Source organism: Micromys minutus (genome assembly GCF_963924665.1).
Source record: "Micromys minutus genome assembly, chromosome: 29".
Lineage (NCBI taxonomy): Eukaryota > Metazoa > Chordata > Mammalia > Rodentia > Muridae > Micromys > Micromys minutus.
In genome coordinates, this window is record NC_137964.1 from 5,826,113 (window position 1) to 5,852,660 (window position 26,548).

The window sequence follows — 26,548 nt, forward strand, 5'->3', positions numbered from 1 at the left end:
TTGTTTACACCCACCTTTAAAAAGAAGTGCAACGGGGAAATGCATTATTTTAGTGTTTTTACCTCATCTGATGTAACCAAAATGTTGCCAATTCAAGATGTCATCAACATAAAAATTACTGAGGTTTTTTATGGGTTTCGTATTTTACACTGTTGTATTTCTCAGTACAGAGCGGTCACACTTCAAAGCTCCACAGCCAAATATGGCCAGTTATGAGAACACGGGCCTGCACCACTTCAGAGTGCTTACCAGCTTGGAACTGTGTGATGATGTCTCAATTCTTAGATGAATTCTGTCTCGGGTCAGTGTCAGAACACTCTGCAGATACAGAATGGACTCAGGAGAATGAAGGGGCAGGAGGGCAGCTGAGAGAGTTCCCAGGACTGAGGAAAGGCAGTGCAGGGGCAAAGACAAGCTGGACAGAGGCGAAGGTGCCAGTGACAGCAGATGCCAGACGCTTAAGCCAGGGCTCCAGACCAGGCCACGGAGACAGCAAGCCTAGCAGATATCGCTGCCACAGGGAGGGGCAGATGGGAGAGGAGCAGACAGACTGGCAAAGTGTCTCTGAGGAGGATGGGAGCTGCACTTAGAAAGGGCTGGTAGAGATGACGGGCAGAACAGGACACTGGTTTGATGGGGTGAGTTCCTAATGTGGTAAGCACCATGGTGCCAATGACTGTTAAACCCCAGCGGAGCTGGAGGCCACTGGACTTGAAGAGCTGAGGAACGGAAGCCCGGGTATTTAGTCACCCCACTTCCAGTGACTATCATCTCGCCACTGATGGTCTTCTAAGATTTGAATTTCTCCAAAGGTAGAAACCATGGTTTGTTTATTTATTTATTTATTTATTTATTTAATTTGAGTTTCACAGCTCAGCACCAACCATGTGGCGAATGCTGAGAGATCTGGCCAGCAGAATTAAGTTCAAAACGGAAGTTTAAATATTAAAATCACACAGAGGAAAAACATGGCTGTGCTTACGACCCTTAAAGATGACTTAATCGAAAGATCCCACGTGATCAGATTCATGGTTAATTATGTGGTTTAACTGATAAGGATTATGATGAAGAATTAAAATTTAAATTCAGTTGAGGCTTTGTGGCCAAAATCTGATGGGATGGGCAAGTATTTCTCAGATTTACTAATAGCCAACATAAAAATCTTTATTATAATGAAGTACAACACTAACCTAAGATTATGACCCTCAAAAATTTGGTTACAAACTTTTCACTACAGTCCACTTTTGGGTACCATGTTATTTAAAAAACCTCCCCCATCCTTAGATAGGATCTCTCTTTAGGATGCCCTGGCTGTCCTAGAACTTGGCATTTGTTTCTACTTCTCATTTCTACCCAGACTAAAAACCTCCAAATTTCTACTCACAAATTTTCTCCTGAGGGAAATGGCCTGTTGAGGTAACACTGTAAAATGTCCACGCTGGGGCAATAGGAATATCGAATACCTAGCCTTCTCTGGACATATTTCTGCCTAGATTTCCACCTATCCCCACAGAGATTTCAGAGTTTCCCAGGAGCTCTCCCAGCAACCAGGAAGCCAGTCAGTAACCTATGAACAAGGTTATACCCTGTGTGTCAAGCAATTAATACTGCACTATGACACAGAGGTCATCGATACCATTGGAGAACTTACCACACCCCACAGCCATGGCAGTGAACTGTGAAAAGTGAATAATCACAGCATCTCACATGGAAACAGCTGGCTCATAACAACCACCAGTTCTCACTCCTGTATCGCCTTAAAGGCTTGCAAACACTGTAGGGCCTCTTGTCACAATGTATTCTCTTTTGTTTTCCCTCTGACCAAACATATGCAGAAAGACAGACCAAAGATGGTGGACCTATTCCTTCATGCATATGCACACACACACACACACACACACACACGTATGTGTACATAATATACAGTACACATACATACTGAGCTTGGGAAGGGGGGTGTCACTCTGCAGTACAGAATTAAAAAGTTCTCTGAATAACTCTTAGGCTAATAGCTCTCATCTGGATCCAACAACCAGCCCAAAAAGTTTACATGATCTCAGATCTTTCTGTTTCTGTTGCCTAAGGGAAGCTAAAGGAGATTTGTTTTGTGAAACTTTCTAGGCCCTTTAATAGTCAAGCTTAGACCTGGAGAGCTCTACAGTTACAATCCTCTGTTTTGTGTGTGTGTGTGTATGCGTTCGAGTGTGTAATTTCTCAGCTGGTACCACATTTTAAGTTAACCTATGAAGTAAGACCTCTGATTCTTCTCCTAACCTTCCTGCCTATAGGAAGGCAGATATGGAAGGAACTGCGGCTCAGGAAGCGAGGGGAGATTTTTACAATGTTAGTAAGAACGACTTGAGCTGGGGGGGAGGGGAGGGTGGAAAGCAGAAAAGAGAAGGAATCAGAGCCAACTGGTATAGCAACCTGGGATTCTCGTTTGATGATAACCAAAATCATTGTGGGAGGGTCAGGGTAGGCAGGCCAGGGTCTTGTTATGTAGCTCTCTGGCTGTCCTGAAACTTGAAATACAGACCAGGCTGGCCTTAAACTCTCAGACATCAGCCTGCCCCTGCCTCCCAAGTGCTGAGATAAAATGTATGCGCCACACCGAGGTGTTTGCTTTTGTGATTTTGGGGGGCTTGTTTGTTTGTTTAGAAAGGGTTTCCTGTGTATCCCTAGCTGTCATAGGCTCTCACTCTGTAAGCCAGGATGGGCTCAAACTCAAGAGCTCTGACCACCTCTGCCTCCCCAGAGCTGGGATTGAAGGCTTACAATCACCACCTGGGCTGTTTTTGTAATTTATAAAGACAGGATTTCACTATTCACCCACAGGCTGGCCTCCAACTCAGGGCAATCTTCTTTCATCATAGTCTCTGGAGTGAGATTACAGCTGTATGTCTCCACACCCAGCTCCGAAACGCACTTCCGACACCTGCTCTTCCACATGAACACCCACCCCACCAACTCTGCTCTCTAAACTCCACCTTCCCCTGTCCCCAAATGTCACAGAGTTTACCACACTCATCCAAAAAGACTACACAAAAGCTTTTTCTTTCTCTCTCCTTTCCGGGCTACTCTTTCGACGTGTATCCAGCATGCTGGGTTGACATGTCAATCACCCATGAGGCAGTTCCCGAGCCGGACTTCCCTTACCTACCATGAGGTGTTGTAAACTGCTCTCTTTCTCAAGCCTCCACCATTCCACTAGCTCACTAACAGTGTTCTCATTAAAGGAACAACTAATATTTATTCAGCACCTGGAATGCGCCACAGATTGTGTCATGGGTATTACATGCATAATTTCACTTGACCCTTAAACCTTACTAAACAGTGCTATGACTATTTCCTGCCTCTTAGGGAGTCAAAACTCAGATGGAATAGTCACTTAAAAGGCAACTGGAAGAACCCGACCCCTCTTTTGCCTCCGTAAGCAGGTTAACTAGTCCGTACCCATGCTCCCCCCAAAAAACGAGGAATCACAGAGCATAGTGGCACAGGTCTTTAATCCCAGCACTCTGGGAGGCAGAGGCAGGCAGATCTCTGAACTATGGAGATCAGCCCAGTCTCCATAGCGAGTTCCAGGACAGGCATAGTAAAGCCCTGTCTTTAAAAGAAAAACAGGAAACAGACAGACAAACTAAACATCATCTTTTCTCATCACTCCTACCTAGTCACCCGCCTGGGAGTCCACACCTCCCGAACACCACACCAGCTTTCTTCACAGGGTGACAACAAGCGTTGGCTGAGTTTTTACTGAGCCATAGCCAGAACTTTTCTTGGGAGGTTTTTCAATCCTACCAGACTATAATGCTAAAGAACAAAGAGGGGCTAAGAAGCCCTCACAAACGCAGACTATGTGCACAGATACCACGGCGGCGACATTCTGTTTCTCACCTGTCTGGACCCCCCACTGTCCTCCAGCCGGTTGCAGCTACCTTTGTGGGTTTCAAATCTTACCACAGCATCTTGCTGCTTGAAATTAACACCTCACTACCACTGACCGGATGAAGTGTTCAAACGTCTTAATGTGATATAGGAAATCCTTTCTTTTTATCATTTCAACAAATATCTACAAAAAACTTGTAGAATATACCATGAACCCTACCTAAGAAGAACAACAAATTCAGCCCTTGGCCCTCATTATTTTAATCCCAAACATTGTGTCCTTCAGATTAACCATACGCACAGCAGATAATGTCACATTTCACAGTTATAAGCATTTCTGATGTCCCCAGAGAGAGCCTGTGCCAATTTGAGGATGGCCTAGGATGTCTCTGACCCCATCCTAAGCAGAAATGATTTCAAGGTCCCACATCACTTTCAGGTAGTGGACTAAGAAGCAGACAGACACTGAGCAACTTTGGGCAAGAAATAATCCCTTTCACCCAAGTCTGGAAAGGGGTAGACACTGAGTAGCTAAATGTTTATACTCTGAAAAGGTTCAAACTAGAAGATTAGAGGAACAAACCACAGATTTAGTGGATAGACTAAAATTAAAAGCAATGTGACTCCTGGGCTGTTCTGACTTGGCCTACATTTGACCCCTTTGGGAAAACTCACATGGAATTTGGACAGGCTAAATCGGCAAAACCTTGTTAGATCTGGTTCAACAATGATCTGCCAGCCAAACAGGACACTAGATTCCCCCATGTTCCTTCTTTACCTGCCAAAGTCCTTTTTATCCAAAGGTGTGGGGGAGGGAGAATGTTCAAACCTATCAAAGGAAACAGGATTGACCTACTGAGATCCAACTTCGTCTGTGCTGTGTCACTGTACAGGCTAGAGAAAAGGCAAATTGTGTCCTGGGAAGGAGGCCAATTTCTAAGTACTGTGACTACAAAGAATGTGACATTCTTAAAGTGAAGGCAGTTTGGATAAACTGGACCTCACAGATTCCTCCAACTATCCTTGCCATTGGTTTCTGTGTTTTTTTCTCAAGAAAAATTGGCGGGGTGTGGGGCACACGCCTTTCTAACTCCACAGCACTCAGGAGGCGGATCTCTGTGAATTCCAGGCTAGCCAAGGCTACAGAGTAAGAAAAGAAAAATTGATTCGAGAAAGCCATACGGAAGCGTCCTTAGGCTCCTGGCAAACACACAATCTTAAATGCAAACGGAAATACTAGAACACTCCATTAAAAAAAAAAAAAAAAAAAAAACTCCTTGTGTGAAACGTGGCAGAAAGCTTTGAAAAGCCAGCGATGTTTTTCCCAAGAGGTGCTTTGTGCGCAAATGCTTCCAAATCGGGATTCATATTTTGGAAATTATACCCCCCACGCTCCCAAACATGTCAAATCTGAAGAGAAAGGTGTGAATTCCCCCCGCAACAGGCTGGGGCGGGGAGGAGGGTCTCTCTGCTCATCCCTTCCAGGGAACAAAACCAGAGCGCAGCTAGCTAGCGCCACTCAAGCTCCCGACAACGTGCAGACGCGAAGTGCAAAAAACTCGTCCCCAAACGTCCAGGTCTTGAAAAGCGTGAAGAGCGCAGACCTGCACCGGGGCTCCTGGAACCTGCACCGGCACCGGGCCAGGCCAGACACCACGCGGCCCCCAGCGGTTCCCCAGATGCCCCCCCCTACCCTGACGCCACACCCCGCCACCGCCCGCACCTGAGGCGAGGTAACTCACAGAGGGAAAAGCGGCGGGCTCCCCGAGGGCGCGCTGACGAGGACGCCGCCGGGCTCCGCTCCGCTGGGACTCGCCGCTGCCGATTTCCTGGCGAGAAGCAAAGTCCGGCCAAGACTTTACTTCTCAACCGCCCCTGCTGCCTTTCCCCTCGGGGGCGAGCGCAGAGGCCCAACCCGACACGCACCTGAGCCAATCAACGGCGGATAAAGGCGGGACTAAGAGCGGGCTCGGAGCCGCTCGACCAATCAAGGAGTTCGAGGGGCCGGGTCGGCCCTGCTCATCACTCCTGAGTTAGAGTGAGCGCGTTCCGCCCTCCGCCATCGCTCCCGGCCGGATTCTCCCCTCAGACACACAGAGAAGACGCTCGAGAAGTGTCTGCGTGCACCCCTGGAGCGCCGCGCCTGGCGTGGGACAGCTGAAGGAAGGGGAGGGCTGCGGGACCAGGCTGAGGGAGAACAGGTGGCGCGGGACGGCTGACGTGTAGGTGTGCTGGGCAAGAGGACAGCTGGGTGGGGCGGGGACCCAGCCTGGCCAGGGTCAGGTGGGAGCCGGGAGGATGCACCTGAGGAGAAGGGCGGTTCCTTGGGATCAAAGGGAAAAGGTGCTGCAAGTCCTATGCGTGAGCTCCGGAGGAAGGAGGGCGGGGCTCCAAACTCTTCACTTCTCCCCTCCAAAAGAAAGACAGACGCTGTCCTTGCACCTATTGGAGATGTACATTTGCACCCCAGGGAGAAAATAAAAGCAAACCCACAGTGTCATCAGGAAAGTCATCTTGCACAATAGTCTCTCTGAATTTTCAAGGTTGCAATGTGCCGGGTGCCCCAAGAAAGACCCCCGAGGACTCCAGTCCAGGGAATAGCTAGCCCCTGGGGCAGTCCCGTTCCTGGAGAGTCTAGCAGGTCAGGGATCCGACTCTGGCCCTAAATAGATGTCTCCGGGCGACAGGTTCGAGAGCCTGTGATCTTCGGTAGCACTCGGGGGACAGAATGTGCACCGCAGCCGCCTAGCTTCCGCAGTTCCAGGTGAGCGGTCTGCCCGGTGCCTGGGCGTGGTCGGGAGCGGGTTCTGTTTTAGCCCCGCCCACCGGAGAGCCCTGCCGCGCCGCTGCGGCTCCGCCCCCTCCTTTCGTCATCCGCTTCTTCCGTCGGTGGTTTCTTCCTTCCTGCCTTGTCCCGCACCTTTCGCGACATGGGGAAGAGCTTCCTTTTCACCAGCGCCACCTGAGGATTTCCTGGAGCCGACCCCCGCGATGGAAGACGATCAGGAGCTGGAGAGGTAAGGTTGGAGGGAAAAGAATGGAGTGGGGCGGCGGGTCGGGCCAGAGAAGCGGGTAGCGAAGGGGCACGCGGCCGGCTGCGGCCCGGCGTGGCGGCTAGGCCTGACCCCAGGCGCCGGGGAAGGGAGGAGAGAGTTGAGCGGGCCGGGCTGGGAAGAGGGAGGAGCCGCTGGTTTATTTATAACAGGAAAGCCCAGAGGGACGCTAGCCATCCGGGAAGGGAGAAAAGTTGGGAATCCAGCTGTAAATCCCAAACTGCCGACCCCCCTCCCCATTAGGAGTGCCTCGTGTAAAGTCACGCACCGGGCGTGTTGGCTAAAGTTACTGCAACTCCGCTCTATGCAGACTGCTCGTAAATTCTGTCCGCCAAATTCTCCCTCCTATTAAACTTATAACTTCCTCTCACTAAGTAGTTTCCTTACCTCTTTCAAATGGAAGCTGTAACTGAGCCTGCCACCCTAATAACTTGTGGTTGCCATTTTATGCTAATTTTTATACCCGTCAACGCCCTTTTCATCTTCCATCAGAACCTACCCTATTGTAACTCTGCCCCTTTCTTTTGCTCTATCCGAAGTAAGATTTTGCAAACATTTGACTTAATGGGTTTTTTTTTTCTTCTGAGATGGCTCCCACTCCCTTGCTGGAGTCAAATGAAGTAGGGAGAAATTAGAGTTAAATATTTATGGCTAGAAGTGTGGAGGTAGGAAAATGAGGCAGTGAATCTTAAAAAGTTAATCAGAAAACGCTATTCCATATGATCTCATTCTTACAAAAAAAATATGTGTGTAGAAAAATATCAGGATTGAAGACCTCAATGGCTGAAGGCGAGAGGAAGACAGCCCTGGAAATGGTCCAGGCAGCTGAAACAGATAGACAGTGTGTGACATTTGTACTTCACGAGGAGGACCATACACTAGGAAATTGTCTGCGGTACATAATCATGAAGAACCCGGAAGTGGAATTTTGTGGTTACACTACGACCCATCCTTCAGAGAGCAAAATTAATTTGCGAATTCAGACTCGGGGTGCACTTCCAGCTGTTGAGCCGTTTCAGAAAGGCCTGAATGAGCTCTTGAATGTCTGCCAGCATGTGCTTGTCAAGTTTGAGGCCAGCATAAAGGACTATAAAGATAAAAAGGCAAGCAAAAGCAAACCCACATTGTAGTCCCTCATGCAGGGTACGAGCTGGACCACCCTCAGGCTGGTCCAGGACCCAGAACTAGAATTTGTGATGGCAGCATGTTCTGTCCTGTAGGAAAACGTGGCTCTAGCTATGGGCCCATCACGGCTTTCGGAATCTCTGCAAGTATATTTGCCTAATAAATTCTCTCTTGTGTTTAAACTAGTTTGAGTGGTTTCTCTTCCTTGAACCAAATGAACACCAAAAATGGTGTCGCCCCTTAATTGAAGCAGCACTAAAAGTGAACAAACATAACTGGGCCAAGTCAGAGGTTGTGATCACAGGTCTTAAAAAGACTATTTATTACTATATGACTGAGGTGCTGCGGAAAGGACGGGTAAAGTGGAATGAGACCCAGACTATAATTAAAAAGGCTGGAAAGAGGGACTTGGTTTGTTTTTGTTACTTGTTTTTTTGCTTTTTTTTTTCATTTTACTTAATATATGTATGCATACACAAACATTCCACAGCACACATGAGAGTCTGTTCTCTCCTACCACCTTGAAGCCATTTTGATGATTATTGGACTTGGCCACAAGCACCTGTACCCATTAAGCCACCTTAACAGTTGATGAATGTAAATGCATCTGTTTATACGATTAGTAGACTGCCTTAAGGGTGAGGATAATATAAAGTGCTCTTCAGAGTTTTGATTTTTCGAGAGAATTTGAATTGGTGTCAGGCTCCATCTTTGTAGCATTTGTAGGGTAGATGTCAGTTTACTGCTTGAATTCCAGAACACAAATATGGTCACTACATGAGTAAACCAATTTTTATTAGGTTTCGTGCAGGCATGTTTGTGTGGATATGTATGTATGCATTTGGAAGCCAGGAGTTAACCTTAAGGAGGGTTCATCAGGAGCCATCTGCTTACTTTAGTTTGGTTGGTTTTAGGGCAGTTTCACTAACTAGCCCTGGCTGACCTGGAATGCACTGGGTAAACTTGCCTCTGCCCTAGATTCTCACATACTAGGGTTAAGGGTGGTTGTCAATTAGGCTAGGCTACCCCAGGAACCTACCTGTATGTGTCTCCCGAGCACTGGGGTTACAGGCTTAGCCACCCTACCCAATTTCTCTTATGCAAGTTCTGAAAATTAAAATCAGATCCCCATTTTGTAGCAAGAGCTTCAGTAACTGAGTTGTCTCTTCAGCTCCAACTTTAATTATGAGAAAAACTTGAGTTACCAGGTAACATTTTGAGTCTTTAGGTGTATAAGTAGAGCCCAGGGTTACAGAGAAGAGATATTTGATAGAAAGTCAGGATTTGGAGGAGGAGAATTCTGTATAGAAGAAATGACATTTTGGGAAACTTAAATATTAACAATGCATATTACATCTAAGGGTCATCTGGTTTATCTTAATTGTGTCTTGTAAGTATCCTGCCCATGTGTGACTTAATTTACTCTAAATGTCTGTCAGCCCTTGAGCCAAGTTACCTCATGCTCTAGAGCTTTGTTGCTTTGGGATCTTTGGTCATGTTTGTCTTCAGCCAGAACTGAACTGTCTGTCCAGGATGATTGTACGTGCCTGTAATCTCGGGATTCAAATTTGCAAACAGGAGAATTACAAGCTGAAGACCAGTCTGACTATAACAAGAGCTTGTCTCAGAACAACACCATCGATATACTTAAGATATGGAACCCTTGGCTCACGCCTTTAATCCCAGCACTCTGGAGGCAGAGGAAGGAGGAGCTCTATAAATTTGAGGCCAGCCTGGTCTAGAGAGTGAGTTAAGAAGGCCAAAGCTACACAGAGAAACTCAAAAAGTTCCCCTACCCCCAAAGTGACCTTTAAGTCATATTTGACCTCTTCTGCCTTGCCAAGAGCCTGTATTTCCTACACTTGGCCCACTTTTTAAAAAGATACTTTTAGACTCACTGAGTGCCTGAATTGTACCAGGCCTTGAAAACAGATAAACAGTGGGAACTTACTTGTTTTTATTTTTTCAAAAGGGGTTTCTCTCTAGCCCTGGCTGTCCTAGAATCCCATGCCTGGGATTAAAGGCATGAACTGCCACTGCCTAGCTTGGTAGTAGGAATTTTTTAAATTGTAGTTCTGTGAAAGAAACAAATACAAGGCCAGATAGAGAACTTGAGAAAGTATCTGTTTTGAGCACAGAAACCAGGGAAGGTCTTCCAGAGATTGTAGGAGAAGGAAGTTGCTATGCAGAGTGGACAGCAAGTGCATACTTGCAGGGGGGTGGGTGGGGTGGGGGGACACAGTGAACTAGTCCTGAAGTAGAAGCTAAAGGTTGGAGAACTGGAAGATTTGCACGATTTAGTATAGCAGATAAGAAGGGCCCATTTTCCTGATTCATTGAGGAAAAGAGCTGGAGTGCTGTGTTAGTTCCATTACAGTGTGGGATGACGGGGCAGATACAGCAAAGCCAGACCAGAAATGGCCCAAACTGTAGATACACGAACAATAGGGAGAAGGGTGGATTCCTAGGAACGGGTGTGGAAGATACAAAAGTGGATGTTTCCATCTCCCGTCCAGGACTGGGGCCAGCACTAGTACAAGGAGCTTCAAAGTCAACTGTTCTGTTTTTAAGATTACAGGCCATGGAGAGATGTAAGCTCAAAGTAAACTTTGTGAGTCCTGATCCTAAAGATGTGAGTCAATAGAGGCTGGAAAGTCATAAGGAAGGGGCCAGGAATCAAGCCTCAGGCAACCTCAGTGTTAAAGTATGGCTGAAGGATGATGGGATGGTAAAGTCGCTGGAAGTGGAGCTGTGGAAACCAGGGAAAGTGAGGCTGAGTAAGTTGGCCCTGGAACTGGGAGAGAAAAGGTTCTTTGGAATTAGCACAGAGGCTGCTGGGCTGTGGGCCGAATTCATCTAGGCTCTAAGGAGAGGACTCTGCTGAGGAATGACTTGGTTTAAGTTTTTCAAAGATAAAAATATACACAGCCATTAGAGTGGTATGTTCAGGTGGCAGCAAGGATGATGAAAGTTCAGTCAAGATAAAGAATATTTTAGGGTGGAGAAGATTCAAGAAAACCAATCTTGAAGTAGGAAGATTGGAAGGTGTAAGAAAGTTCAGTGTGAGAAGACAGTGTACGGACTGGTGACCACCCATCAGATCTCAGTTTCATTGCAGTAAAGGGTTGTCACTTATCCTGTGGCATGCATTGTAAATGTGTTTAGAGTGGCCATAAACAGGCTCACATAAAGATGCCTCTAGAAGGCAGGTGGGCTCAGGGAGAAATAAGATAATCAGGAGTGCCACATGTGTGAAGGAGTTGTGTACTGTCTGTAGAACTAAAGAGCTTAGAGAGCTCGGGGTGTTGGCGTACTGTCTTTAATACCTGCAGGCAGAGGCAGGTAGAACTCTGAATTTGAGGACAACCTGATCTATATAGTGAGTTCTGGGCCAAGGACAGGAAGAATGGGGAGACTGAATTGTACTTGAATCTTATTTATGTAAACTGAAAAACATCCCCACTACCTCACTTGCTCTCTAGTGACATTTCGCTCAAACCTCTGCTGTGTTAATGAGTCAGGAACAGAAGTTCTGTTCCACTGTAAAATCCTGTGCCCGCTAAAAAGCCAATCATTAAATAATATGTCAATATACCAAAGGCTTTTAATATCTAATAATTCCGAGTATCTGGCTTAGCACTTGCCACTTTCAAAGCACTTTACAAACTAGTTCTAAATTACATATAGCAGTACCATCTAAGTGACCTAATTAGTTGGCATAATACAGGTTGGTTCAGTATCTCTGTAGAGAAGAAAAATTGTCTACATAAAAAGTAATCCATTTCATTGTAACCCAGAGCATCTTGCATTTCAAGAGATAGGAAACCATATTGGATCCTTTGGTCCAGTGATTCACTACCTTCTTTTCAGTTCATTTATTAAGATTATAGTCTCCAGGGGGAAGGAAAAGAGTAAAATCAAAATATATTTGAAAAAATTTTTAGTTGAAAATAAGTGTTTTGAGGATGAGGTTTGAGACAGGGTTTTTATATAGCCCTAGCTGTGCTAGAACTCACTTTGTATACCAGGCTGGCCTCAAACTCAGATCCACCTCTCTCTACCCCCTTAGTGCTGGGATTAAAGCTGTGTGTCACCATACTCAGCTAACTATATATATATATATATATATATATATTTACAGGATTATATAGTCTTCTAGGTCTTTAGACAAAAGTCATATTATTGGTTAATTTCATTTATAGATTCCAATGATCTTTGGACCATCCTTCAAATAAAGCCCCCAAGAGATGCTTCTAGATCCACCAGTTTGCTTTCAGAGACCTATAATAACTCCAGATCTAGCCTTTTCTGATCAAATTCCTAATTGTGATAGAGTTGCTGTGTGGGTCCATTTCTTTCAAGGATGGAATGCTTATTACACCTAGCCTACACTGAACACAGCAAGTAAGGCCTGATAGCATCGTCCTGAGAAATAGTGAGAAGGAGAGAGTCTGAGTCTGTTCTGACAAGCCTTCTGTGCTTTGGGCTGGGCAAATGAATTGTACATAGGAAAAAGAAGGCTTTGTTTTAATGTGTGGTATTGTATAGGTAAGTGCAAAACATTTAATGTAGTAAAGGCTGGAGAGGTGGCTCAGCGGTTAAGAGCACTGACTGGTCTTGCAAAGGTCCTGAGTTCAATTCCCAACAACCACATGGTGGCTATAACCATCTATAATGGAATCTTATGCCTTCTGGCGCTCGGGTGTACAGTACGTGCAGAGAGAGGATTCATATACATAAAAACACAAACAAATCTTGAAAAAATAAGAATGTAACAGATAAGACAGGGTTGAGGCAGTCGCTGTTCTGTGCACTCACCTGCTCTCGGGGATGCGAACCTAGGCACTGAGGACAGCAAACAAGGCAGGTGTGGTCTGCTTTCCAGGAACTCTAGGAATAAATACTCATTAGTAAATTGTGAAAGAAATATCAGTGTTCAGAGATGTGTGGCTTTCCTCTTTCCCAGTATAAAGGAGCCATTAGCTGGGCCTGGTCTCTCATGCCTAGTGAGGTAGGACAGTCTCAAGTTCACAGTAATACAGATCAAAGCACAGCCTGAACACTTCAGTGAGATCATGCTCAAACCATGGGGATGGCTTCACATGTAGCTATGGTACAGTCCTTGCCCTACTGTGTATAGGTCTGGAGTTTGATCACTACCAGGGGGGTGGGGGGAGCAACAATGAGTCTCCAGTCAGTACATGCTATAAACTTTTTTCATCCCATGTCTGTGTGGAGAGAACAGTAGGGCCAGCAGTGAGTTCAGACCATTTAATTGAGCGCATGTGGTAGACTAGCAACATAGATGTAGGACTGGAGGCTTGAGCATCAGATTCAAGAAACTTCTAGAAAAGAAACAGATTCTGTGTCATGGTAAAGATACAGAGAACACAAGCTTCTCTGGGGGCCTATATCCATGTTCAATTACTCTGAGGCTTTTCGGGCCACTCCCTCACAACCAAAAACCAGTAAGGCAAGAATTACCTCTCCCAGGGCCTGTCCTACTAATTAGAGTTAAATAATTCAACTGCTCTAAATCCATCTCCCTGCCAAACATGTCAGAATAATTGGCATCTTTTAAAGAGGATGCAACTCCAGGGCTTCCAGGTGTAAAAATGAGGGGTAGAAAGAGAAAGGATCAGGGAAGTGAGCTGCCGCTGCCAGCTGCTGGTAGGTTGGTCCCTTCAACGAAAACAGTCCAGCCAGGCATGGTGGACTACAGCTATCTCAGTCCTGGAGAAGCTGAGGCAGGAAGATGGAGAATTTGAGGCCAGCCTGGGTCACAAAGCAAGACCTTGCCTTTAAAACAAAACAAAAAAAAATCTTACTCATTTGTTAAATAACTTGAACATAAAGCTATATAGCAGGAAACTTGTTGGCCAGCATACATTTTAGTTCAAATGGTACAGAGAAGCAATAAACGCATGTTACAAATCAACACTAGCGATTAATGTGATTATCATAATATTGTAAGATTTGTTAAACATGCCGATTGGTTTGTGTATCTTTTTGAATGAAGATCTTGGAATAAACAAAAGCTCAGTAGTTCTGTGACTCCTCTAGCTCTAGGGAGCACTGTAAGGAGGTATGGTGGGCTCCCGGTCTGTTAAAGCTTTTAAGAAAAAACATTCTGGAATAGCATCTCTACTAATAGAATAACAATCAAAACTAAGTGGATTGGATTTCTTCTCTTTTTAAGAAGTTAAGACTGCTAGAACATTCACAGTCTTCCCCACACTTGGAAATGAGAAGGGAATGACAAGGTCTGTAGCAGATGGGAACCTGGTACAGTGCCAGGTTTCTGGAATGTTGGTTGGAAGCCAGCGCTCAATCTAGGCCAGTGAGCATAAAACAGCATAAAATAGACCATATGTATGCCTTAGTCAATAATTCCTGTTTCTTGTAAGTAATCTTTTCTACCTGCATCAAAAAAAAAAAAAAAAAGTTCCAGCTTTAACAACCAGGTTACTTAATGGTGTGAGCTTAGATTTCTTTCCTTTTTCAAGGACAGAGAGTCTTCTCTGTGAGTCTGTTTTCGGTATTCTATCAGGGACAAGAGTGAAAGCTGAGGTGAGAGGGCTTTGTGGTTGTACCACTTCCCCGCTTGTGGATTTGGGTGACTAGACTTTTCTGAACCTCGGTTTCCTTATCTATGAACTAGATAAATGATAACGCTCACTTGGTGGGATTGTTATAAAGAATAGATGGATTAAGACAGCACAGCTCCTAGAGGACACACACTCTCAGATGTCATCTAATGGTGCTTACCCTCACGGTGTCCACAGGCTGTCTTGTTATCTGTGGGCATATCAGGGCTGGCTAAAGTCCCATCTTTTCATACTGTCACTGTAACTGTCGGTCACTAGCCTGGCTAGTTTTGTGTCAACTTGATGCAAGCTGTAGTCAGCTTGCAGGAGAGACCCACAATTGAGAAAAAGCCTCCATAAGATCAGGCTGTAGGGCATTTTCTTAATTAGTGGTGTGGGTGGTGCAACTCCTGGCCTAGTGGTTCTGGGTGCTATAAGAAGGCTGGCTAACTTGGCAGTGGTGCCGCACACCTTTAATCCTAGCACCAGGAGGCAGAGGCAAGCAGATCCATCTCTGTGATTTCAAGACCAGCCTGGTCTACATGGTTCCAAGACAGCCAGAGCTACACAGTGAGACTCTGTCTCAGAAACAAAACAACCAAAAGACAAATGAAAGACTGAGCAAGCCAATCCAATAAGCAGCCTCCTCCAGCGTTCCTGCTGTGTTAAATGGAAGTGTGACTGAAATAACGCTTTTCTCCCCAAGTTTTTTTGTCATGGTGTTTCATCACAGTGACAGAAACCCTAAGTAAAACAGTCATCACTCATAGACACTTGTTTCCTATCTCAGGGCTTTGTCCCCTGTCCTGTGCTTGCCTAAGATTTTATTTTAAAGATTTATTTATTTATTTTATGGATAGGAGTGCACTGTAACTGTCTTCAGACACACCAGAAGAGGGTATCAGATCTCACTACAGATGGTTGTGAGCCACCATGTGGTCTGGGAATTGAACTCAGGACCTCTGGAAGAGCAGTCAGTGCTCTTAACCGTTGAGCCAGCTCTCCAGCTCCCTTTCCTAAGATTCTCTTCCCTTACACTTGCATATAGTCTGCCCACTGCAAGGCAGTTTGCTCAGGAACACCACTCCTTTCCATGTAGCTAGTTATCCCAAAACCTAGGGGCTGAAAACACTTCTCAGTTTCTGTGGATCAGGAATGTTGGTAGGACTTAGCCAAGTGCTTCAGAGTCAAGGTCTCCAAGAAGACTGCAGACTGCAGTTGTGGGGCTTGCATGGAGGAGGACCTGTTCCCGGGCTGACGTCAGGGGCTGCCTGGTAACCTTGGTTGCATGTTCCCCCAGAAGAAACTACAGATGAAACTACTACACTAAAGCCGTCCTCCGTATCCCCTAATCTCAGAAGTGACACCTCACCAGTCCCGCTGGTAAACATGAATCCAGGCTGCACTGCTGACGTGATTATCCCAGAATTACTCGAAACATTGGCAAGTGGGAAGCACAGGACCACTTTGGAGGCTGCCTACTGCAGTCACCTCTAAAATGGCATCTTACATCCTCAAAACAAAACAAAAACCTGTCTTATGTTCAGGGCCTTTCCTTATTCTGTTCTTTTGTAGCTTTTGTCACTCACTAAGTTAGGATGGGCTTTTTATTGTCTCTTTAACTATGAGCTGTGAAGGCAGAGTTCCTGGTTTGCAGTGAAGGAATGAAAGTGTGTGTGATCAGGGTCAGCTCTACACAGGGAGGGAAAAAACCTAAAAGACTGATGGTTCCTAATAACATGGTTTCCAGTACTCATAAGCTGGCACTTGTGAACTAAGGAAGACAAAAGCGTGTGTTTGTGGATGCATCATTGCTATGTGCAGAACACTAGGTATCTTTTCTCCTAACTCTTGATTGCAAGCTTTCTCCCCAGTCCCTTCCTTGCGGGTCCCCTGCCTCTATAGTACTTCCTGCCTTCAAATGTGTGTGTGTGTGTGTGTGTGTGTGTGTGTGTGTGTGTGTGTAACTATATTTACATAATTCACATATTTTTCGGCTGCTCTCTCTCACACACAATCCAGTACACACTGTAGCATAAAACTCAGTGCAGAGATTTTTGTCTGAATGTTCACTCTTGTACCCGTTAATGCCTCAGAACAGTGCCCGGCCCATAATGGATGCTTGGTAAGAGGAACTTTTTTCTCCTTATTAAATATTTCAAGAGCTGAACTTGGATTTCAAAGGTAGGAATAATTATTGAGTCAGTTGTGGCCACTTATCTATAGCTCCATTGTCTGTCACATGGACAATAAGAGATTGGCTTGTCCAGGAGTTCATTGAGGTAAACGGTGGCCATGGATAGGCAAAGAATGACAGGGACGTAGCTGTGTGATGAGATTTAGGCAGATCGGTTGGGCATGGCCAGGTAGGTGAGCCCAGCCGGAGCAGAGGAGAATTAGTCATCTCTCTAGATTTGGGGAGTCAACCCAAATGAGTACCTTCACATTAATGAGAGCTGACGTGAAGGCACACTTGGATTTGTAAGTTGTTTTTTCTGCTTCCTACACACATGATCTTGTCTTAAAGTTGGGGGCTCACCAACAGTAAATTATAAAATAAAATAAAACAAGATAGCAAACTGTAGGATTACACAAATGTTAGTTTGTCCCTGCATTGTAATACAGAATTTCAGAAATTCTATCTATTAGATACAGTTTTGAACCTTGTGAAAGACAAAACCAAGAATAAACTGGGGTATTAGTGATGGGTGTTTGTCTTACCGTCTGGACATGTTTGCTTTACAATAAGACAGACAGACTCTTACATCCCTCCCTTGTATCCTCATGGACATTTAGTCAGTAGATATTCATTTCTGTCTTAATTATAAGTTTGCTTTATTCCTGAGAGTGTCGCTCATGAATATAATCAATTATATGCCCTCCATCTTCCCATATTACCCCTAACATGTTCTCCCAACTTCATGTGGGTTTGTTTGTTTGTTTGGTTGGTTTTGGTTTTTTGGATAACACATTAAGTCCCTCCTATCTGTACTGCCCATGGGTGTGGGCCCATCCAGTGGACCATGAGCGACCTGCCATTTGGACACCCTCAGAGAATAATCCTCCCTCCCCAGCAGCTGTTAAGTGCCAGTGGCTCCACATTAAAGGTGAGGCCTGGAGAGCTCCTGCCCTCAACTCTGCCGAAATCATGGCTGGCTTGATTCTGTGTGGATAGCCACAACCACTATGAGGGCATGAACGAAATAGCCCTGTTGTGTCCAGAAGCAGCATTTTGCTGCACACCTCCCTGTCCTCTGGCTCATATGTTCTCTCTGCCTCCCTTTTCAAGACATTCCCTGAGTTCTGGCAAGGAGCCAGGGTGGTGATGACAGAGATATCCCATTTCGGGCTGAGCACTCAGTCTTAGTGTTTTGATCAATTAATGTGTTTCTGCATTGGCACTGCCCGCTTTAAAAAAAAAAAAAAAGCTTTTCTGATTAAGGTTGAGAGCATCCCTGATATCTCACTATAAACATAAATATCTAGAAAGCAATTTGACAATGTTACTATTTTGTGAACTAAAAATAGCAGGTTCTACCCTTGGGCCTATGATCTTCCCAGTTATAGTACCAGCCATGAAATGTCCTGCTGTGGAATGGGCCTCAAGTCCAATCAGAAAGTGAGAGTGACCCTCTAACAGTACTACCACAACTGCACCAATAGTAACAACCCGCTTACGAAGGTTGGTACTGTGGAACGCGCTGTCTAGTGCTGGGAAAAGTTACTGATGTCTTTTCTCCCGGAACAGCCTACGTAGATGGCACCTTCTGACACTGAAAGCTAGACAGCAGGAAGGAAATTTCTTGCTTGGTTTGAGATTGGTTTTCCTAGCCCTGTAGCCAAATAGGGTCTTAGCATGTAGTTATTATGGGGGGCATCCAAGGGCAATGGCAATAGCCTGTGTTGTCTTAGGGACCTCTGGGGCCTGCCCCACCAGTATCTCAGAGGGAGGTACCCCATGCCTTGCACATCAGTTTTCATCTAATAACCTGTGTCTTCTGGAGCAGTGCTGCATGAGTGTTAGTTTCTAACCAGCCGGGATCCCAGAATAAGTTGTAATCGGAACTCAGAGTTCAGGGATCACGCATCACTGAGATTCCTCATTTAAAGTGCTTTCAGATCCTGGTTTGCTTGCTTACTCTGTTCTGCATACTTAAGCATAAATCTTGGTGCTAAGAATACTTTGGAGGATTTTTCTTCAAAAGTGATTAATCTATGAAATTGGAGACATAAGTTTCAATTAGCACTGCATTCCAAAGATGAGGCATGGAGTTCGGCCATCATTTTCTTTGTCAGAGTAAATGAGTTGGATTTATGTTCTGTATCAGATTCTGTGATCTAAGCTTTCAGGCTTGATGTTCCAGTTTTATTCCTGTCTTCATGTGAAGATTATACTTAGTCCGTAAATGGATAGTGAAAATGGGGGCTTTAGAGGCTTCTGATTCGGAACCTTGATTGAAATTGTCTTGTCTTTAGAATTGTCAGCCTAAGGGTGTGTCCCTGTCTGCTGCCCAGACTTGAGGCAGGCAAAGCAGAAGGTTCCCTTCCTGTTGGCTTCTCCCAGTGGGTTGGCCTTATCTGAGCTGTGTGTTTCCCAGCAAGCCAAGACTTGAGAAAGCCAACTCAGCTTATTTCTAGCTAAAAGCAGATGGCCTACCACCATGTAGCTCTGACTGCAAAGTGAGAATGTCTCAAGTGGGGACCAGCTTCACCCTCCTTTCAGAGAGGATGGCTTCCCACCTGAGACCTGTACAAATTAAGGGATCTGACTTGAGCCATACAGCTAGCAAGTCTTAACTATGCAGAGGTCAGTGGCTAGAGTTTGCTTTAGAACCCATGTGGGTTTTATAGTAACCCATGTGGGTTTGTGAAAACACAAATTTTTAATCTTATTAAGCCTGCTGGGCATCATCTTTAAATGAATTTATTTTAACTTTGTCACTTACACTTTTCCAAAACACCTCTTGAACAGAACAGCCTCAAAAATATCTACATGGATGAGTAAAAATAATAAAGTTGTGCAGACATAAGGTCAGAGCTTTGCCCCTTACTGTTAACCTAGGACGCATCAGCACCATACCCCAAATCCCTGTTCATCACTAAGGAGGGGGGGACAGCCAGGTCAAGGGTTCTTCTGAGTGTCTGTGAAGTGACATGCTGTAATCACTGTGTGTGATGGGCATTAGAAAATGTGCACACTTTTCTCAATAAGGGGACAGTATCAATACTCAACTGAAATTATTCCTACAGAATGGTTATTTTTAAAATCTTAAAATGCATTACTATATGTATAATTATAGTTAATCCCCACAGAAGCGCTAAAAGGCTGGTAGGAATGTCTCCATTTACCAGACTCCATAGCTCTGGAATCCTCAATGCCACAGAAACTGTCAAGCGGCCCAGCTGGGACTCACTGTCTAATCAGTGTTCTAGATTCTGTCCTCTTCTTAGGAAACTTCCATATAGTCTCAGTTCAAGACGGATAGAAACTGTGTGGTCCCTCGTCTCAGAGAATGGAGAAGCTGTTAAGACCAGTTATTGGCTAGTTCTACTCAGTATGGATTTTCCAGATAAGAAATTTTGCCGTGCAGCTGGTGTCTTTCAGAGTGCCCCTCAGGGTGTGAGACAACACCGAGGCCCTGTTAATATGGGTCCTTGTGCTGTGCTCAGGGGAACAATGTGCTAAACTGCCATGAGTTAGGGTAGCCTTTTGAGTCTTCTCCCTAGAGTTCCTGACAGCCCATTCTTACTTGGTAGGTTCAGGGATACTGTTGGTAATTTGGGATTAAATACCCCTCCCCATCAGGTAATTATTTAGCCTTGGACAAGTTAACCTCTCTACACCATAATCTCCTTGGCCTTGTATGGCAGTTAAGCTGACTGACTTCTGATAGTACCGTGTGAGTATGTTCATCTCACAGTTATAAAAATGTATAATAGTGTATTTGATGTGTCTTTATCAAGCAGTTTAATCCATTTAGGGCTTTCTCATTATAAATCATATTAACCAGAAAGCTGGTTATGTATGTAGGGACAAACACAGACGGTTGATGTGTGGCCTGGCTTCTGTGAGTTGTATTCTAGGTGGAGTGTAACAGAATGAACGGTTCCCAGCACCTGCAGTGAAAAAGAGGTTCCCTGGTCAGTGTGACTCGGGGGAGCCACAGTACACTGTTTGAACATCCACTGTGGTCTTTCACTTAAAAGCACCCCTCTGGTCTCTGTTGTGCACCTGTTCTGTTTTTAATTCCACCCTAGACTCTTTGCTAGCATGGCTCCATCCTGTTCAACTGCAGCTGCCGTTTTGTCTTGACAGTTTGTGTTTCAGTAGTAGAGAGGATGGTTCTAGGACATACAGCTATTTAAAGCGTGGCATTACTGAAGGACTAGAAGGAGATTGTGCTGAAGCAATTTAAACCTTTTAAAACAGCATCTCTGTATAATAGAGCTCTGCCTTAGTGTGTGCTGGGTCTTGGTTGTTGTACTGCTGGCTTCTGATGCCCAAAGCACTGAGTGCCTTGCCCTGGTTAGCAGCTGGTGTGTGATGGGATAAAACCATGAAAGCGGATGGAATCTCTAATGGTGTCTTCTGCCTTGGGCTTCTCCATTTGAGCTGGTTCCTTCCTTTTATTTATCTCTGAATCCTGCCTCTTATGTTATCTTTATTAAAAGAAAGGGTCTCACTGTGTACCCCTGATAGGCCTAGAACTCACTATGTCAACCAGGCTGGACTCAGACTTGGAACTGTAGGTGTGAGCCACCACACTAGCCCTGCCATTGAACTAAGCATACAGAAGAACATGTTTGCATTGCACCAGACCCACCGCAACCCTCAGCTTTGAAGGTAAATGTTTATACCCCTTTACTGTCTCATCATATATAGTCCTGGCCACTTATACAGTGAGCCACTTAGGTTCAGTTCTTTGAACATCATCTTTAGAGGGCCACTGGGCTCCAAGTTAGGATGTGTGTGTGTGTGTGTGTGTGTGTGTGTGTGTGTGTGTGTGCATGTTCAGCTTTTAGATTCTGTGAACCTACTATATTGTAGAAATGGAGTCCTCTCTCCAGGCCCTGGTGTGTGTGTGTGTGTGTTAGTTGTGAAAGGGGATTTGGAATTGCCTTGCCCTACTTAAGTTCATTCTATATTAATACCTGAATAACAGCTTGAAACTTGACACAGCAGAGTTTAAAGAGTCAAGAATTTGCTGACTTGTTAATTATTTGCAAAGTAGAAGTTTGGTCTTAATTCTTGGTGTGAAAGATATTTGTCTATGTGTTCTGCTTCGTTAAATCTCTGCTGCTTTTGTAGAGGAGATTAGCATATCCCTCAAAGCAGTGTTCCATTCCTGAAGTGTGGGAGATAGAAGTGTCAGGTGGTCTTGGCAAGCCATGCGTCAGATCAAAGCACCCTGGCTCTGCTGTGGCCTGTGTGCTCAGTTTCTGAGGCTCTTCGTCACCTCTTTAGATTGTTTTAGATCTCCACCGCGTACCGGTTTTTTCTTCCTCTTATGCTGTATTGCTAGACTTATCTTTAAAGATCAGTTTGTGTCTTTATTGTGTTATGAGTGTTTGCCAGCAGATGTGTGAGTGTATCACATGTGTGCCTGGTGCCTGTGGAGCCCATAGGAGGGTGTTAGAACCCTGGTAACCATAGTCATAGGTGGAGCTGGTAACCAAACCTAGGTCCTCTGCAAGTAGCCAGTGCTCTTAAATGATGAACCGTCCGTCTTTCCAGCCCAAACTTTTCAGTGTTAGATGTACAGATGTTTTATGTCTGAGTTAAGAACCATTCAGTTCAGTTCATGATAGTATACTATTTATCTTAAAAACAGCACACTTAAGGGCTAGTTTCTACATGAGTTACAAACATGAAAACACTTTTTAAGGAGCCTGTGGTTCTGGATCTTTCTCTTAACTTCATTGTTTTCCATCCCTGGGCTTTTAACTCTGGGTATAATTTGTAATCACCTGATGGGTCTGGTATGAGATCTATGGGGTGGACAGCTTGTTTTCCAGCCTGTGCCACATCCTCAACATGCTGAGGAAAACAACTCTGACGATCTGACCAGGCCTCCACTGACTGTCACCCTCAAGGCCGAGAGACAAGAGCTCTGCAGCAGGTTTAGGGCAGTCTGCAGGCCTCCGGAGAGCAAAGCTCTTTTAGGATTAGGAAGTGATTTACTGACCCAGCTTTCCAGGAGATGGTTTTTCTTGTGTCTGTTATGTTTAGCAATGGAATTTGCCAAGGTTCTGCCCGAGTTTAAGGGAGCTGTGGTAGCAAACACAGAGACTTTTCATTGTGATATTTTCTTCAGAACAATTTTTGTACCTTTTCCCCATTTGAATTGAGCTGCTGCTTGATAGAGTGGGACTTTTCTTTTGTATCTCTGCCTTTCAGTCATTCTGCATTTCTTATCCTCTGCTCAATTCAGGCAGCTGCCATATTAGCTATTAGCTTTTGAGGGCGGGGAGTGGTAGATTTTGGTTCCATTCCACACTCATTTTTCTAGGCTATAAATCCCCCTCCACACACACATTTATTTATTTAATTGTTTGTTTGTTTGTTTGTTTATTTGGTCTGCACAATTTTGTCTGTCTTCTTGAAGAATAAGCAAATACTTTCATTGAGTAAAAAAGGCTCAATAATTATTTTGACCTTATTTTTCTATTTGGATATATTTCTCCCAACTAATATTTCAATAGGGCATATACATATATTTTTCAACTTAACAGTTGGCCTATCAGATAGATGGGTTATATAATCTATGGACTTTTTTTATTTTGAGTTTATTATTTCCTAAGCAGCCCCACACTACCACCTCACAGTTATTTTTAGAAAGATATTTTCTTTATATATATATACACACACACATAAATATATGACATGGTTACTCAGATATTATAATATGAAGTGAAAATTAATGATTCTTTGTGTCAAGAATTAGGAGTACATATTTGTAAGAGTGCTTCTGTTTTGAAAATGAGGTCAGTGTACGTACGGTCAAGCAGGTGGCCTATAAACTGAGCAGTGTTTCCTTTTAAGAGCTGAGGTAATAAGAATCGGCCCACACAAACTGTTAACTGAAGAAGTCACCTCTGTGGGAATAACTCCCTCTCAGCAGTCACCTACACATGAGTAACTGCAGCGACTGAGAATACAGAAATCCAGATCCCATGTCCCCAAGAGTGTTTCACTTAGGTGTCAGTTTGAGTTATTTATGCGTGCACTCGTGTGCGCACACACACACACACACACACACACACACACAAGCATCCCTTTACATGACTCCCTCTGTAGCCTAAGTTCTAGAGGGTGTCCACACCTTACAGTAGAGCTATGATGAAAGGGTCAAGATCCTGGGTGCTAGCGTCAGTCTTCCTGGTTATATCATAAGCACCACTACTTGCTTGTATTGTGACTTGAGATGTGTTTTGCAACCTCCTGGGTTTGTTTTTGCTCCCTCCTTTATGGGTCGGCACAGAGGAGCTGGACGGGTTAGGCATATGTATATGGCGGGCGCATAGGTGCTGTGATCACGATTTTGTATCCCATCCCCAATAGCATGTATTATGTCAGTACCCATAGGAAAATTGTCTGGAACTAAGTGGGTAGCCAGCCTCACAGATCCGATGTAGTGTCCCTGTCACCGGGGCCTTGTACTTGGTGTAGCTCATAATGTGGGGAACACCAAGACCATGTTTTGACCTGCATCCTTGAATGAGAAGAGCTTTATATTAAGAAAACATTTCTGACCCCATGGAGTCATGTATGCTTTTGATTCCAGCACGTGGGAGGCAGAGGCAGGCAGATCTCTGTAAATTCAAGGCCAGCCTAGTCTACATAGTGAATTCCAGAATAGCTGAACCCACAAATGACATCCTATCATGGACCTTCCTTCTCTTGTCATTGTAGTTTATAGTTTTGGAGGTACACATGATTTAGTATACACTAAGGTTTACATCTTAGATGCCTCCCTGAGGGTCTGTCACCCATCTTGGTGCTTAAGAGATAGAGAAACCTTTTGGAGATGGAGTTTAGTGCAAGTTGGGGTGTGGTAACCCCCACCCTGTGGAGGGACAATGGAACCCAAGTCCCTTCCTTTTCCAGTGATGCTGCGTCATCCCTGACCAGCTGTGCTTTACCACATGCTGTCACCATCTGTGCCACTTCCCATGGCTGTAAAGGCGCAGGACAGCTGTTAGAGCAGATGCAGTGCTGCAGTCAGACACGGCGTCAGAGCTGTCTTAAGCTTCTGCACTGTCCTTCACCCAACACCGCTGCTTCCATTGCAGTAGCAGTGTCTCTAGGAAATGGTGTCTGAGGGGTGTCTGTGTGGATGAATGAGGAGGCTTCTGCCTGTGTATAGTGAAGCCAAACCAGAGTGGGGGCCAGTTCTCACTGATGGGTCTCTGGCTCCCTAGGAAAAGGGTGTTTTCTAGATGTGCATCTTTGCTGAGTTTTTTGGACAGTCCTAAAGGATCAAAATCCTCCGTGGTGGAAGGAAGAACTCTACTTGGCCTCATTCTGCATCTGACTGTCATTCCTAGAGTCACTAGAATCAGTGGTGTGGTGTGTTTACATGGCCATCGCTCGGCCAGGGTCTGTGGCTGTTCTTCATCCTGTTCCATGTTGTCATGCAGGGATGTGCTCGGCTGCTTTGCTCTCTGTCCGTTGGTTTCTACTTACATGGCATCTGTTGTCACCTATTCTGCTGCAGATACGGTACCCTGATTTAATTAACTAATACAATGTAACAAAGAGCTGATATACACTCATTTTGTATGCCATGCTTTAAAGCAGCGATTCTCAACCTGAGGGGTGCAGCCCTCTTGGGGTCAAATAACCCTTTCACAGGGGTCACCCAAGACCATCAAAATACAGATACTCACATTATGATTCATAATGGTAGAAAAATGACAGTTAAGAAGTAGCAACGAAAATAATTTTATATGGTTGGGAGTCACCACAGCGTGGGGACTTTACTAAAGGGACGCAGCATTAGGAAGGGTGAGAACCACTGCTTTAAAGGCTGTCAAGCTCCAAGGGATGGTGTGGTCAAGCTAGTTGTGCTTTGTGCTTTACGTGCTTTTCTCTGTCTGTGGGGAGGACTCGTGAGATCTTCAGGGATTCAGTGCCATGCTGCCCAGCGGCTCACTTAAACTCCTCCCCAGGCTCCCCCGCTCCTCCCCTCCAGCAGACTGGTCAGTGCCGTATAAGTAAGATGGCAGAATATTTGCACCTTAGCCTCCCCATTCCTAGTCAGTGTCTTGTCTGCACTGCCACAGGCCGCAGTATTCCCTTTGTTTTAAGGCTGAGAACTGTGCACACAGGTTTGTCCCTTTGTGCACTGGTGAGCCACATGTTGAGTTCCTAACTGCTCTTGTGAAAAATGCTGTAGTGAGCATCAGGATTAGACACTTTCCAACAAAACTCTCTTTTCTGTTGCTGTGAGAAACCACTAAAAGCAATTTAGCAAGAGTTTAGTTTGGTTTATAATCCCAGAACAGTTTGAGCCAAATTAAATTCCTGCCACTTAACAACCTTGTGAGGCAGCTAAGACAATCACCACCACTACAGAAGCAGTCCTCTGTGTCTGATTGGCTTTCCTGTCATTGGTTAAGCAGTACTTTCTTCCTCTTTGATCTGTATGCACATGACATTAAAGGATTTCAGTAGCTCTCCACTCAAATTCATGGCCTAAATATTAAAAAAACTAAGCCTACATACTGGCAGACGTGCCTGCTATTCCAATTCCAAGAGGCAGGCAGATCTCAGTGAGTTTGAGGCTAGCCTGCTCTACATAACCAGTTCAGGCTATCCAGGGCTACAAAATGAGCACCCATCCTCTTGATGTCTTTTTGTAAGTGCACCACACATTGAGCTTTGCAGGTCAT

The 26,548-nt window shown here is 44.9% G+C and overlaps 3 protein-coding genes across 3 annotated transcripts in view; 2 read left to right on the top strand and 1 right to left on the bottom strand.

Moving 5' to 3' along the window:
* LNX2 (ligand of numb-protein X 2) overlaps positions 1–5,700 on the bottom strand; it is a 58,967-nt gene extending 53,267 nt beyond the window's left edge. The window contains exon 1 of the mRNA XM_080941228.1: positions 5,631–5,700. The gene's annotated coding sequence lies outside the window, so the exon portion shown is untranslated. The remainder of the gene's footprint in view (positions 1–5,630) is intronic.
* A 1,072-nt stretch (positions 5,701–6,772) lies between these two features.
* LOC308438888 (DNA-directed RNA polymerases I and III subunit RPAC2) lies at positions 6,773–8,248 on the top strand. Its single transcript, XM_080940415.1, has 2 exons — positions 6,773–6,905; positions 7,696–8,248. The coding sequence occupies exons 1-2, from the start codon at positions 6,880–6,882 to the stop codon at positions 8,069–8,071; spliced, it is 402 nt and encodes a 133-aa protein (XP_080796541.1). The 5' UTR covers positions 6,773–6,879; the 3' UTR covers positions 8,072–8,248.
* The window catches only part of LOC308438889 (protein POLR1D-like), a 33,021-nt gene continuing 13,256 nt past the window's right edge, over positions 6,784–26,548 (top strand). The window contains exon 1 of the mRNA XM_080940416.1: positions 6,784–6,905. Within this exon, the coding sequence (XP_080796542.1) occupies positions 6,880–6,905 (26 nt within the window). The 5' untranslated portion in view covers positions 6,784–6,879. The remainder of the gene's footprint in view (positions 6,906–26,548) is intronic.

Bases quoted from the DNA above. Each gene is read 5' to 3' on its own strand.
- LOC308438888 (XM_080940415.1), top strand. From the start codon at position 6,880: ATGGAAGACGATCAGGAGCTGGAGAG. The intron at 6,906-7,695 runs GTAAGGTTGGAG...ATATGTGTGTAG, and splicing joins GACGATCAGGAGCTGGAGAG to AAAAATATCAGGATTGAAGA.